Genomic DNA, 15,461 nt, shown 5'->3' with positions numbered 1-15,461 from the left:
CCACTTCAAGGTGTCCAGCTCTTTCACCCGTGCTGCCCATGTCTAGGTGGTCGCAAAATCGCCTACGCTGTCAACCGCCAGACATATTCTGCACGACCTACATCGGCCAGCTACTATTCTCAGCTTACAGCAAGGTCGGCTGCCGGTTAACACATATTGCATCTCCAAGCCAGCCTCTAATCATTTCTGCCATTCATTCTCTTCTAGTTGTGCCAATCTTTTTTGTTACTCTTTCCCTTCCGCAATCGGTTGCTTTCCCTCTCCAAGGCTCGCCCTTGTGTGAAGGGCCAGCATCTGTCCATCGCAGCCCCAGCCTCAAACGGCCGTCCTTTGTCAAAGATCGACTGACCTCACCCGACCCTATTCGATGTGCTTCATCTAGATACTGCGATCTCCTATCCCGTCGCCGCGACCAATCCTCGCGCGCGTGACTGCGACGCTAGCCAGCACTGAAAAGAGTCGATTTTCGTGCCCATTCGTCCGCTACCCAACTGCACCTTACTCGAACTTTCCCCCACGACCAGCACAGTCATCGCGAGTATGGCGAGCGAAGCTGTCGAGGAGAACACTTGGGCTCAGGGTGATGGCGACAATGAAGTTGAGGGAGGAAATGAAAATATACAACTTAGTGACAACACACAAGACCAAGACTTGAATCTTTCCGCTTCCGCTTCCGCTCCTGCTTCCGCAGCCGCTCAAACATCTGGTGATTCCGCGCCCAATACTGTTGGCGTTTCCGAAGATGTGGGTGAATACGATCCAGAGTCTGTCTCTGTGACTCCACTGCCGCATCTGGGCAAGCAGACTTCCCTGGAGCCTGCTCCTCAGCCTGCTCCTCAGCCGGTCAACAAGAAGCGCAAGACAGCCGGAGGTTTCCTAGTGGGAGACTCCGAGTCTGAGGATGATGACGCCTCGACGCCTGTTCCTGCTTCCAACGGCCCGCCTGCTGAGCCAATCCAAGCCTCTCACTCTCTTCCTCGTTCTTCCCCTCATGCTTCCACTCCTGTCCAGGAAGCCCAGGGAGCTGTGTCTAATGTACCCCCAACTTCTCAGGCGATTAACGCCCCAGCTCAGTCGGTCGACGAACGAGACAGTGGCTCTGTTGCCCCGGTGGAGCCCATCAACAACGGTGTCAAGCCTCCTCAGGATGTGGTCACCACGCTTGAGGCACGCATCAAGGAGGATCCTCGTGGGGCCATGGATGCCTGGCTGGATCTAATGGCTGAGTTACGGGCGCGAAACAATGTTGAAAGCATTCGATCTGTGTATGAGCGCTTCTTGGCTGTCTTCCCGCAGTCCGTAAGTTCATACCTCCCCCCCCCCCCTCAAGCTGATCCGAGCTTGACAAGTGCTAACGAGACATAGGCGGATATCTGGACCGCGTACATGGAGTTGGAGCTGAGCATGAACAATTTCGGTGGGGCAGAAGAGCTGTTCAAGAGGACACTGCCAACTATCCGGAATGTGAGGCTGTGGACCGTGTACCTCGACTACATCCGACGACGCAACGATCTGAGCGACACGACGGGTCAGGCTCGGGAGACTATCGCGAAATGCTTCGAGTTTGTTCTCAGCAGTGTCGGTGTTGACAAGGATTCTGGGCCGATCTGGGCAGAGTACATTCAGTTCATCAAGTCTGGGCCAGGTCAGGTAGGGGAGACCGACTGGGCAAGTCGGCAGAAGATGGACCAACTGCGGAAGACATACCAACGAGCCATTGCCATCCCCACTCGAAACCTCAACACTCTCTGGCGCGAATATGATCAATTCGAGATGGGAATCGATAAGAAGGTCGGGCGTGCGCTTCTCGCCCAACACTCTCCGAATTATATGTCTGCCAAGAGCACCAATATGGCCTTGGACAACATCACTCGAGGTCTGCAACGGACCAACCTCCCGCGACTTCCGCCAGCGCCGGGCTTCGATGGTGATGATGACTATACCGAGCAGATCGAGCTGTGGAAAAAGTGGATCAGCTATGAGCAGTCGGATCCGCTTGACTTGAAAACAGAAGACGGTGCCACTCTGAAGAAGAGAGTCCTCTACGTGTACCAGCAGGCTTTGATGGCTCTTCGGTTCTGGCCAGAGATGTGGGTTGACGCTGCCGAGTGGTGCTTCGAAAATGAGATGGTGGGTCCAGATGGCAGAGACAATGGCCTCGAGCTCCTGCTGCAGGGCATTGAGGCTAATCCAGAGAGTGTCTTGCTGGCTCTTAAGCACGCGGATCGCATTGAGGCCACTCATCCTATTGCCGAGGGCGACGAAGCAAAGGCTAATCGCGGCAACGCCATCAAAGCTCCTTACAGTAAAGTCTTGGATACCCTGTACGACTTGGTCAAGAAGGCCAAAGACCAGGAGAAGGCGGTCATCGACAAGATCAATGAGAACATTGCGTCCGAATCTGCGCCGCAGAGGTCTGCAGATGGTGAAGAGGACTTCGATGCGTCCGAGGATAAGGATGCCAGGATTGCCGCAAAACAAGCACAGATCAAAGCTATACAGCAGGGCTTCTCAGCTCGGACGAATGTTCTGTCTCGAACTATTTCCTTTGTTTGGATCGCCCTCGCAAGGGCAATGCGTCGGGTTCAAGGCAAAGGCGTTGTAGGCAGTACCATCGGTGGCATGCGACAGGTTTTCACCGACGCCCGTCAGAGGGGCCGCCTGACTAGCGACGTCTACGTCGCCATTGCTCTCATGGAATGGAAGGTGTACAAGGACAATGCTGGGGTCAAGATCTTCGAGCGAGGTGCCAGGCTTTTTCCAGAAGACGAATATTTCATGGTCGAATACCTCCAATTCCTTCATTCGAGGGACGACTTCACGAGTAAGTGGTCGGCAATCATATATTGAAGAAGCTGCTAACAAAGAGAAAAGATGCCAGAGTCGTTTTTGAGAACTGTGTCAAGAAGATGACGGAAAAGCCTGAGTCCGCGGACAAGGCCAAAGCCTTGTTTGCGTACTTTCACAAGTACGAGTCGCAATTCGGTGACAGATCTCAATTCGTCAAGCTGGAGCAACGCATGGCTGAACTTTTCCCTGATGATCCCAAGCTGGCTCATTTCAAGGCACGCTTCGCCACGGCAAACTTTGACCCAATCGCAGCTCGTATCATTGTGTCGCCCTCTGCTCAATTGCGCCCCAAGAATATCATGCCCTCGATTGAACAACGAGGGTCCGTGTTAAACAGTCCTCGCCCCTCCGTTCGACAGCCGAATAGTCCGCGCCAACAATTTGTCAACTCGCCGAAACGACCTCTACCAGTCGAAGATCTAGACGACTCGTTGAACCCTCCCCGCAAAATGCAGCGCGGCGAATCGCCGCTGAAGGGCGCGGCTGGTAGGCGCCTCAATCAACAGAATCGCATGCAAGCCGCCCCGATCTCCCGCGACATCACGTTCTTGTTGAGCCAAATCCCGCCGGCCTCGGCCTACGATTTCCCTCGTTTCAACTCGGGCAATATGGTCCGCTTCATTCGGGACATTCCTGTCCCAGATTTTGCAACTTGGAAGAGCAACCAGGACCGGGGAATCCGCGACAATGGAGCCCGAATGCCACCATCGCACGCTCGCCAAGTATCCAACGACGTCACGCAGTATCCATTCCAAGGCCGCAACTCTCCTCGACCTCAGAGTCCCTTTGGCGCAAGCCGTGGACAGATCGCCTCCGCTGCTGCTACTTACAGACAGTCGTCTCTCCGTCCCGGATCTAGCGGCTCGGGCTACGAGCCACCACCTCCCGCTGCAATGTACGGGCAAACTGCGCCGCCTGGAGCACCACCGCCTTTGGGTTACGGTCCTCCACCGCCAATGATGCCTACCCCTGACGGAAATTGGCCACCGCCCATTTATGGCGCCCCTGCAGGCGCGCCCCAATTCACTGTCCCGACCCCTCCTTTTGGTCAAGGTCCACCGCAGCACGATCAGTACAATGGTCGTTATTACTAGTCGGGTGGGTTGTGGTACCAGGAAGAAGCTTTTGCCTATTGCACTGGCCGAGATTCTAGAGGCAACATAGGCGCGTGCCCAGCCTCTTTCACATACCTCAGCCACAGCAAGAAGTCGCCGCCGGTTGCCACCGGTCTTAGGTACGTGCGATGCCGGTGGAATTAGGTCAATCAAGGTTGCCAGCCGCAAACAATCATCGAACGGTTCCTCAGCACTCAGCTACTGGTCGAGTCTGGCTTCGATGGGTTTTCTTGCCTGGGTCTGTCGCATTGCATCGGACCACAGGCGTCTCGGTCTAACGTACCATGTAATAATAGCAAAGGAAGAGGTCTACTCTTTGCGGCCCTTGCTTGTTTCTTGCCCGGAGTTAAAGGTGGAAGGGAGTCTTGAGGTGACACAAAATTGCATCAGGTGGGCGAGGCTGTCTGGGCTTCCTTTTCATCCAACTAAGGAATGGCGAGTTGGCAAATGAGCCCTTGCGGTGATTGAAATGCTTGCAGTCCAGAATGTGCTGGATCCAGAGACGGCGATGGCGGCTATGGATTTCCAGCACAGCTCCTGATCCTTACCAGGGCAGTCACATCAACCTTACGTAGTGAGATACCTAGGTAGATCATGGAAGAGCATCTCATGGAATTCCGGAGCCTGTGTCAGGCTGTGCCTGTGATTCACACACTCAGATGTGCCTTTGTACATTGAACTTGATTGAAACTCCGCCATGGGTGGTCTGTTTGCGTGGACACAGCCCAGGCAAGATTGAGAATGAATACCATGCTTGAATTTCCCCCACACTCCTTCATCTCCCTATACTTCTATTGTGTAGCTGCGAGCTTACAAGAAGAGCTCATTCAAATTAATTACGATTGACAATAGGAGAGATAAATATCAAGAGATCATCGATCTGGAGTAGAAGCTCTTTTGATGGAGGGTACATTTCAGTAATCCATGTATGTGCTCTATACAGGTTCATAGACAGCTTCGAGCTACTTACTGTGTGCTTTTCGGGCCTAGTAGTAGTTGACATTTCGCCATTCTCTAGCACATCAAGGTCCAGACTATCAGTCAAGTGAATCAACCTGACAAAAGTCAACATGTTGTATGTTTTGAATGTAATAAATTAACGGGTAAAATCTAGCGTTCTCATATCATGAAGTATTGTTATTTAATTTCAAGCGCCAGCATCATCTGGTGATGTTGAGTAGTAGGACAGCAGCTTGAATGTAGAGAGCGGGCAGATATTTTGCAATAACCGCACCCAGATCCTGACCATCACCGATGAATCTCGAGCAGTAAGTAGCTTGAATAATTTTAATGGCCATCTCTCAAATCTTGAAAAAGAACCCGGAACTTCCGTACAGATTGTGCCGTTCGGATAGCGTGGTCTCGCTCCGCACCTACCAAAAGCTTTGCAATTGTCCTGCGCCGCAGTTGTGTTTCAATGAAGCAAATATCCAGCCAGCTGCTGGCAAACGCAGTTCGAGATGGTTCATTTGTCCAAGTTTTTGCTTTCATCTCTCATCTCCCATCTCCTAGACAATCAAATTTTGCATCTGGAGTGTTGTGCACTGCTAGCCGAAACAAGCTATTTTACTTGAATCGGTGGATTTCGCCAGCCTGTCTTATTTGCTTGAAGCTCACGCAGGATCCGAGTCTTAGTGGTTATTCTTTTTCACGCCAGATGTGATCCAACCCTTGCGCCAGACATATTTCACACACCCTTGCCTGGTCAAGTAAGTCTGAGCTGTTCGGGTCACAGCCGTGACCTTCCGATCGGCACACTATCTGCTCATTGTGCTGACACGTGTATATCCAGCTCATGTTTTTCTCCCCGTCGGCTTCAGGGCCAATAGCTTCATCATAAACTAATCAGAAGCACATACTTTCTCCACCATGGGAGAGCAGAAAATAATGTGTAGAATTTTGACCTGGCCCAATTTCTCACTCCCAATCATTCGCTCGTTCGGGAGTGTCTTTCGTCGGTGGGAACTTTATTTCCCGTCGTTTCAATCTTCCAGAGATGAGGCGACATGTATTAACTCTTCGAGTCGCCACGATCATTTACACACCAAAACTGCTTGCCAAACGGAAGGTATGTGTCTTCTTTGAACGACCGCATCGAATTCAAGTTAGATTGACCGGGCCTGTCGTGAGGACATGTGCTGGAGTTTGACGAGCAAATAGAATACGGGGAGTATGAGTAACAAGTCTGCGGCATATTTTTGTTAGTCACTGAAGAACGTCTGCTTGGCTGGTGTAGACTGATGCAAGGGGTTCTGCTCGCTGTTATGAACTCCCAGAGTCTTGTGAAGACGCAATGTTAAGGGTTTCTTTCTCGAGACATGGAAGAGCAGAGAAAATGTGCGGCACGAACCAGGTAGTTCTTTCCACATGCCCGAAATGGTAAGAAAATGGCTTTCGTATGCATACATACAGGCTTGTGCATACATCTCGACGTGCTTGTGACTGAACTGAATGTAGAGAACCGGCGGCCTTGCATCCATTTCCTCAAGCATTCAGGAAAGCCACTTGTAGATCCCGCACAAAGTCTGTGATCTTGAGGACTTTGCTTCGCCTTGAACTCGGTTGCTTTCCAGCTGCCAAGTAAGCAGATTCTGTGGACCTGCTGGTCTTTGGCATTTTGGTAGTGATCCTCTGCATCTTTGAGCCCTGCCACATCCCAGGATCACAGTCCGAGTCTGGCCCAGATCTCAAATAGTCGTGGAAAGTTGGTGAGTATTGAGACGAACTGCACAACAAAGGCCTGCTCATGATTGACGTCCCTGTCCATGGCCATCACAGTCTGAACAACCATCTGAAGCTTTCCATCCACATTCAGATCTTGGAGACAATGCCCCAAAATCAACTCCCTGCCCCATCCATACTCTCGCCTGGTTCTCGCCCATTGTTTTCCTATTCTCTTCTCAAAAACAGCCAAGCATAGCCTTTATTCGATCCCAAGTCAGCAGAAACTTCCATCACTGACCGTTGCTGCCCACCTGGAAACAGTATTTAGACCCATTTCCATCTTTCCAAGCCAGACCTTTCGACTCTTTCTTTTCCCAAGACCAACTTAAAATCACCTTCGTGACCATCAGTCAACAGTCACGCTCCCTTTCTCAAAGCAGAGAAGACACAGGTAAGCAATAGATTGCTCTCCTTCCATCAGACTTTGAGCCCGCCACTCTGCTCCTCTTCCTTCCCGAGCATCTACCTCGTCCTTCCCTCTGCACCATCATTGACCCACCGAACCACAACAGCTGTCCATACCATACCTCTCTACCTTCCAAGCCTTTGCCCCTTTTGGGTTCTACCCGTCTACATCACAAACAAGGTAAGCACGCCAGATTCCTCACCCTACGCCTATCTCCCCACGACCTCACCCGATTTTATCTTGCACGCCCATCCACGCGTTGCTGGTTTCTTGTCAGTTCCATCATCACACACACATATCCTCGTTGAGATCTTCGCCCAAGCAAGCTCGCACGTCTTCGTGCGCGTTGAAAACTTGGTGAGTTTCCCTAGCAACCTGGACACACCTCAGAAAATCAATCTTGTTTGATTCTGCCTGGTTGGTCATCAAAACACGTTTGCGATCAACTGCTCCTTGACTTGCCTGGTCAACGAATCCTTGCACCTTCAAGCCTTGAAGGCATTTCCCACACTCCCACACATGCTTTCCGCCTTTTACCGCTGAGTCCTTCTGTTCGCGCTTTCCTTCCCTCATCGTACGCATACTTTCTCAATCTGAGAGCTCGTGGCTTGCGATACTGACGTCTACCTACCTTGTCAGGCGGACCTACTCATTTCCCCACGTGCAGCACCACCAGTCCCGCCTTGAAACTCTCATCTCTGTTGACACAGCAAGCAGCAGACCCTTCGCGAGTCTGTAATCCAAATTACTTCTCCTCTCGCGCAGCTCGACTGGTAAGCACCAATTCCTCCCTCTCTAACTCTACACTAGCCTCTTCATCAAGATCTTCGTTTCCCCAGCACCTTCAACATCCCTGCCAATCCAGTACTTTGACTTCTCGAAGCCTCACTACGTTTTCAAGAGAAACCATTTCTCGTGCCCAGTGCTGACTTCGCCCACCAGACACTCGTCATCAAACGGTTCATTAGATCCAATACTCAAACAACTTCTCATAGCAATCAAGGTATGTTTTATTCTCCTCTAGCCGCATAAAACACTCGTTTCCTGTCTCTTTCAATTCCTCTCTCCATCCAAACACCCCGCGCAGTTGACTGCTTCTTCCTCCCGTTCTACCTCTCAACCTCCAGTCGGACAGCACCTCAGGAAAGGGCCTGCCACCACCTCAGTACACGTCTTCCGTGGGAAGAAAAAAAACATCTTTTGCCCACTCTTTTGCATCTTGACATACCAACCCAGACTGCGCTTGCTGCTTTTCTGGTAAGCACCCTCAAGCCACGAGCCAAGTCGGTCTCCTTCCAAACTTCCCCATCTTATTACGCAGTCATTCCGTTTCCCGCTGCCCCCTTGTCCGCTTTCTCTTCTTGACTTTTCACCTTCCAAACACACCCTCTCTCAGTCTATTTGACCTTTCGCAAAGTGTGCTTTGGGCTCTGCCTTACAGCCACCTTCCCAAGCTAAATTCCGTTCTTTCGTGCAAGCCAAACCGCACAAGGACACTCCATAAACACTTGCCATCTGCAGCCAAACATTCCCTGACTCTTCCTCGAATTGGATCTTCCACGATCATCTTCCTGCATCTTCCTCGAGGCTGTCTCTTGGTTGCCTTTCTTAACTACACTCACAACTTGCGCACCGCCATCTCTTCCCACAAGTTGTCTCAATCCGCACCCTCAAGCTATTGCATCCCGCATCTAGTCCTCACTTCCGTCTCAATAGCTCTTTCAGGCTCTAATTGTCTCTCACTCTCAGACATCTACCACTCCAGACAACATGTCTCATCATCAGGGTGGTTACCAGAATGGTCACCAGGGTGGTCACCACCGTGGTTACCAGGGCGCTTACCAGGGCGGTTATCTCCCCGTCCCATCCTTTGATGGTCCTTCCGACACCCGCTCCCAGGGTTCTCACCACTCTGGCGGCGGCTCACGCTCGCACTCGCGTCGCACCTCTCAAGTCAGCGGCTCTTATATGTCCGCTTCTCACCCTGGCTCCCAAGCTCCAGGCTCCGCCCCACCTAGCAATGTGGGCGCACCCTCTGGTCCTGTGGGCAGCCGTCCACCTAGCAACGTGGGCGGTCGCTCTCCGCCGCGTGGCTATCCTGAACCTCTTGGCTTCGACCCTGCTCGTGAGCCCAAGAAGTTTGGCGAGGATTTCAACAAGCGCATCGATCTGCCACCTGAGGCATATGTCAAGGTAAGCTTGACTCTCAGACCAAACTCTTGTCGATGTACTTACTGACACCCTCATCAGGGCAAGCTCGAGACTCCTTTCACCCGCCGCCCCGGTCTGGGCAGCAGCGGCAAGAAGATCAATGTGCAGGTCAACCAATTCCGTGTCACAGGCATGCCTGCGCACGATATCTTCCAATACGATGTAAGTTTCGACGGTCTGTTCACACCCGCTTGCATTCTCTGACTGTGTATCACAGGTCACATTCAGCCCCGACACTGGCAAGACCAAGCCTTCTTTCTTGAACACGCTCTGGAGGACGAAGACTGCGCAGCAGAAACTCAAGTGTGATGACAAGTACGGTCCATTGCAGTTCAGGTGGCTCCACGACGGCCGTGCACTGGCATGGTCCCGAAACAATGTCTCTGAGATGCGTATCATGATCGACATGGACGAAGAGCGGAACAGGATGCCGAGGCCTGGCCAGAGCAACAAGTTCTACCTCATCATCAGGCGCAGCACCACGATCCGTCTTGCTGCCCTCAAGGCCTATCTTGAAGGGTCCATGGAATGGGACCAGTCAGTCCTGGCCTGCGCCAACTTTTTTGACCATCTGGTGCGCCAATTTCCTTCGGAGAACCTGCTGGCCATCAAGCGCAACTTCTACGACACTGAGACAAGGGACTACCGGCCGCTCAATCGTCGTGGCACCATTGAGGCTGTCAAGGGCATATACGCGGCGATTCGTATGAATTCATCCATGAAGACCGGCGGCCTTGGCCTGGGCATCAATGTGGATGTTACCAATACGACATTTTGGCACGGAGGCGAACCTTTCACTGAGCTCTGCACCAACTACGTTGCCATGTCAAAGAAGGAGTGGCAATACATAGACACGAAAGCTCTCCACGAAATGATGAAGCCAGAACAGTACCAGCACGAAGACACTCGCGAGTACTACCCAGGCATGTCTGACGCATTTAAGATGCTCCGGCGCTTCCATAAGTGCAAGTTCAACGTGATGCACCGTGGAAAGTCGAACGATCCAAAGACGTACACCATTCAGGGTTTCGTCTGGGAGCCAAAGAAGTTTGGGATGGAGGGCGCCCATGCGCGCAATTACAAGTTTACGAAGAAGTCTGGCGAGACCATTACCGTGGCTGATCACTTCCTGCAACAGTACGGTGTTCGCCTTCAGCATTGGCGCTTGCCTTTGATCGAGACCACTCGTGACGGCGTCTTCCCCATGGAGTGTGTCATCCTGAAGCGGTGGCAAAAGTACAACTTCAAGCTGGATGGTGAACAGACAGCTGCGATGATCAAGTTCGCAGTCACACGGCCTCCCGTCCGCCAGAATGCAATCATGCAGAACGTGAAGGCCCTTCGATGGGTTGACGACCCATACTTGAGGGAGTTTGGTGTAAAGATCAACCCCCAAATGACTCCCACGCAGGCTCGTGTTCTCCAGAACCCGGTCGTCCAGTTTGGCAGGAAGACAGTTGATCCACGCACCAACGGCAGGTGGGACTTGCGTGACCAGACCTTCGCCGAACCGAACGTCCGTCCTCTGAAGTCTTGGTCTATCGTTGTCGTCAACGATTGTGTCGATGCCCCCACGGCGTCGCGCTTTGCAAACTCGTTTGCTGACATATACAAGAGGCACGGCGGCAAGATCGAGGTGATGCAGCCCAAAGTTTGGCGCCTCCGGATGGAGCTCAGCGGCGCTACTGCCAATGAAATCCACAAGCTTTACAAGCAGACTGGTGATGCATACCGGGCGGTTCCTGACCTTATGTTCTTCATCATGCCCGACAAGGGCGCCATCCAGTACGAGCGCCTGAAGAAGAACATGGAGATCCGGTTCGCAACTCTTACCCAGATGGTGAATGTCGACCACGTCAAGAAGTGTAGCCCCCAGTACTGCTCCAACGTGGCTATGAAGGTCAACGCCAAGCTCGGCGGCTACACCTCGAGGCTCGCCAAGGTGCAGTTCTACACAGTCCCCACGATGGTCATCGGTGTCGACGTCTCGCACGGAGGAGCGGGCTCGGTCGCCCTCAGTGGACCACTGGCGTCTATGGCTGCTATGACCATGTCCATGGATCAAAACGCCATCAAGTACCAAGCCGTGTGTGAGACAAACGGCTACCGGGTGGAGGTGCTGACTCCGGCCAATATTCGATCGATCTTTCCGAATGCTGTGCGCCGATGGTGCCAGAAGAATGGACGCGCCCCAGAGCACGTGTTCTACTTCCGTGACGGCGTCGCCGAAGGTCAATTCGCCCACGTCATGGACTCTGAGATCAAGGAAGTGCGGAAGGTTCTTGAGGAAGTTGGACGGAACAAGCCCAAGATCACCGTCATTGTCGCCACCAAGCGACACCACATGCGCTTCTTCCCCGGCAGTGGCTCTGGCGACAAGAACGGAAACCCGTTGCCTGGTACCATTATTGAGCACGAGATTACCCATCCCTTCCACTATGACTTCTACCTGTGTTCTCATGTGGCCATTCAGGGCACCGCTCGGCCGGTTCACTACCACGTGATTCATGATGAGATCCAGTACCCCGTCGACAAGCTGCAGGCGATGATCTACCAGCAGTGTTACCAGTACATCCGCTCGACTACCCCTGTCTCCCTTCATCCGGCCATCTATTATGCTCACCTGGCGTCCGCCCGCGCCCGAGCCCATGAGGCTATCGAGTCCTCCAAGAAGGAGCCTTGGATTAGGTTCATCAACGTCATGGCGAGGCGTGACCGGACTGATACATCTTCCAATGCCCCTCGCGAGGACTCCCAGCCTCTGCTGAAGATTGGTGGAGAGGAAGGTCTGGCCAACCCCCAGAGCCTCGAGTTCTTCAAGGGAACTATGTGGTACATCTAAGTGGTGACGAGCATTCAGAAAGGAGGATTGAGGCTTATTTTTTGGCATGGAGATCTCCAGGCGACGGCGACGACATGAGTGACAAGGTGGAGACTCTGGGAGGAAGACAGGTGCACTCGCATCCTTCGAGAAGATTCGTTGTGCTGTTGCAGGAGATAGATTTGTAGACAGTCGATGATTTCTGTGGCTGGTTAGTGAGAGGCCACGGTCACATAGCATGACAATCAAGTGCGATGCATTTATGAAAATCTGTTGACCCTTGACTAGAGTATGAAGTCATGAAGTCGGATCGGTCCCAAAGCCCCATAACTTCAACGCATATTGATTCAATCTCTCGCCAGAATAACCCCTTGTCACTTGGGCAAATGCAATTGGCCACGGGAAACCGTTGGCTCCCCAAGGTGGAATATTTCGATCTTGTTGGCATGTTTCATGGCGACACAATGGAGATCACTCTTAGTCGGGGTACTTGAGACAAATGCACTGATTACGCTGTCAGAGTGTGAATGGAAATCCAAGGAGGACTTGTGGTTGATGAGGTAGCGGCAAGGTTGGAAATTATTCGCCAATTGCATCACTTTGCCTCCCTTCGTGGATCTGCTCTTGTCAGATTAGTAGTGATGGTCAAGACGCGCAAATTTAGGTCTGGTAGTAGCGCTCTCTAGGCGGTCCGTCTCCAACCATGCGAGGTGCCCCTGGGGCTTTTCTCGCCGCAGAAAGCCACCATCGTTCACCAGCAGCGGACTCGCTTCCCGACTGCGGGCTCCTTAATGCTCAACAACCACCAACCAGATGCTTTCATGTGAGCCTTGCAGCAGGACTCAAATAACGCGACACTTGGATAAGCGACCATGACGATGTGGGATCCCAGCTACTGGCGGCGTCTCATTGGCATAAGTTCCGAGACCTTGCACAAGACTATTCACCACTTAGCAAGCAAAGCCTGCCCACAGTGAATAATTGCATCACGTCCGCTGCAGACGATGCCATTCGGATCTCGGCGGGGCGTCATCAGTCTGCATGGATTGGCCCACCTGCCCACCTGCCCACCCGCAGCGGCTCGTCGTGCCTTCCGCCAATCAGTTGTGTCGCAAAGGCCGAAAGGGGAAGTCGACAGGGGGGTCGCCATGTCTAGTTGTGTGATGCTACGCTGCAGGTTCCCGCTTTCCTCAGTCAAACAAGAGAGCCTCATGTGGGAGGCGGCAAGGGTCCAACAGCTGGTCCGAGGTCAGAGCAGACCGTGGCCTCATGGGACGGTCGAGGTGGGAGACGGGCGGCGTGAGCACCTGCCTTGCTGTCCAACGGCATGCTTCATCCTTGAGCATCCACATCTCTAAGGGCAGCGACGTCTCGTGCCTCCTCCACCAGGTCAAGTTGGACGCGTACTCGGGCACAACAAACAGTCTTCTCTACAACAAAGGCATCATCAACATCAACGTCGACACCACGGCCATAATCTTTACCACAGCACTTGATATAACTGCCCACATCCACATCAGCATCAACATCCGTGGCATCTTCTACAAGGAGGAAGCTCCAGTGCTACACAATGGCTTCCCCCGATCCGTCTTCCCACAAGCCCACTTCGAACACCACCACTGCGGACGAAATAATTCAAGGACTTGGTGGCAGAGGCAGCCTCGTACTTCCCTTCGTCTTCATCTGCTTATTCATAAACGTGGCTTACATCGGGCCAAGTCACCGCAAGAGCCCCCGTGCTTGCTTTAGTCTGGCGTATCTGTTCGTCTTTTGTATTCTCAGAGGCGTCGGCGAAGCCATACATTTCTTCGACCACACCAATGCAGCCCCTTTTGTATTGAGCAACGCCGCAGCCACACTGCTTCCAGTCGCGGTCGCCTTCCTTGTCTGCGATGCGTGAGTCTCACCTCTTCTTCTATGACGCCTGTCAATCCCCTCAACATAATTCAACCTCATTTCCCACACCTACTTTCTTCACTTCCCTCCTTCAATATGACAAGACTATACTATACCGCGTGAGAAGTTCTCGCACTGATAAGAGTCTGTCGACAGCTGGAAGCTCGGCGAGCCCAGGGACGAAGAAGCTAGGGGCAACTGGTTCAGAAAGGACTGGTTCGATCGTTTCGGGGGCCTTGCGTTCGCTTGCGGCGGAGGCCTTGTTTCAATTTTTCTCGTCGCCTCGTCGTGTTCCGAGCTGGTCGGCGGCGGAGATTACACGCACAAGAGTTACAGTGAACACACGGTCTGGGCCTTGGCGCTTACTGGTGAGAGCGTGTCGCTGTCCATGGCCGTGATTCTCGTCTGCTACGCCCTCGTTTACTCACTGAAACTTCGATACGAAATTGTGAGACGCCCTGATTAGAGTCCTAAGCAATCATACGTCGTCTTTGTCGCGTCAGCAGTCATGTCTTTTTGTATCGTCATCAGGGCCAGTACCACCACGGCATTTTTCACAACTCACAGAAAGGACTTGAACCCGGTGACAGGCTCTCTGGTAATACGGATCCTGTTTGTTTACATCCCTGAGGTGGTCGCAATCATGGCGGTTCTCGTGAGCGCATACCTTACCAACCGCTACCCAACAGCGAATGACGCAGGGGCGGCAGGGGCGGCAGGGCCGGGTGGAGCTGAAAATGGCAATGGCATCGAGTTGGGTCCCCAGTCCCAGCCCCAGCCACAGCCCAGGGACGAAGGAAGGGTGGAAGGGTCGGGGAACTCAGACCAGAGCCAGGGCGCCGAGGGGTCTGAAAGAGGGCGACCTGGCTGCCCAAGCGGACACATACCAGGGATTGGTGGCATGGATGCGGTTGCGCCGAGAGATTCTTAACACCAGGTGAGTACCGGGGGAGAAGGGACGAGTACGTTAATGCTGGGGAGGTCAAAGATGCGCCGCCATTCCTGGAACAGGCTCAGACGCTGCGAGTAGATTGGAAGATCGGGTCGTCGAGGTTGGGACGTGTAGCTTTGGTTGTTGGAGGCTCGAGATGGGTACGGTTGATTGGTGCATGATCATAAAGGCGTGTAAACTGGAGTCACAGGCCATGCTCGCTGATGGACATTGATTCTGGAGAGCTTGTCGGCTTTGATACCGGCGCTTTTCGGACACGGGAAAGAAGTAGGACTCTGGTTGCGCTGTATTTCGATGATGATCAGACTTACAAGGTTGTTTTCAGAACTCGCATGTCACGATCGCAACCATCAGCGCCTAAGGCTCGGCAGCTGGGCATGTTCTGAGCTGAAAGTGAAGGCCAGAAAGTTGCCTCGGCTCCAGGTGTCCTTTGCCCGAGAACTGCCTCTGCGTCCAAGTCACACCAAGATGCAAGTCCGACGCTAT

The 15,461-nt window shown here is 52.8% G+C and overlaps 3 protein-coding genes across 3 annotated transcripts; all 3 read left to right on the top strand.

Moving 5' to 3' along the window:
* Window positions 1-540: 540 nt before the first annotated feature.
* On the top strand, window positions 541-3,944 carry J7T55_010785 (uncharacterized protein; the record flags this gene model as incomplete). The annotated part of the gene is made up of 3 exons (XM_053130890.1): window positions 541-1,299; window positions 1,366-2,824; window positions 2,875-3,944. 3 exons carry the CDS (start codon window positions 541-543, stop codon window positions 3,942-3,944), a joined length of 3,288 nt encoding a protein of 1,095 aa, XP_052991066.1.
* Window positions 3,945-8,865: 4,921 nt separating this feature from the next.
* Window positions 8,866-12,148, top strand: J7T55_010784 (uncharacterized protein; the record flags this gene model as incomplete). Its single annotated transcript, XM_053130889.1, has 3 exons — window positions 8,866-9,288; window positions 9,346-9,468; window positions 9,524-12,148. The coding sequence occupies 3 exons, from the start codon at window positions 8,866-8,868 to the stop codon at window positions 12,146-12,148; spliced, it is 3,171 nt and encodes a 1,056-aa protein (XP_052991065.1).
* A 1,248-nt stretch (window positions 12,149-13,396) lies between these two features.
* Window positions 13,397-14,954, top strand: J7T55_010783 (uncharacterized protein; the record flags this gene model as incomplete). The annotated part of the gene is made up of 4 exons (XM_053130888.1): window positions 13,397-13,773; window positions 13,877-14,023; window positions 14,180-14,471; window positions 14,595-14,954. 4 exons carry the CDS (start codon window positions 13,397-13,399, stop codon window positions 14,952-14,954), a joined length of 1,176 nt encoding a protein of 391 aa, XP_052991064.1.
* Window positions 14,955-15,461: the final 507 nt, after the last annotated feature.

Source organism: Diaporthe amygdali, assembly GCF_026229845.1.
Source record: "Diaporthe amygdali strain CAA958 chromosome Unknown NODE_24_length_778219_cov_64_757418, whole genome shotgun sequence".
NCBI classification, from domain to species: Eukaryota; Fungi; Ascomycota; class Sordariomycetes; order Diaporthales; family Diaporthaceae; genus Diaporthe; species Diaporthe amygdali.
The sequence above is the reverse complement of the archived record's forward strand: the minus strand, read 5'-3'. Positions and strand labels throughout refer to the sequence as shown.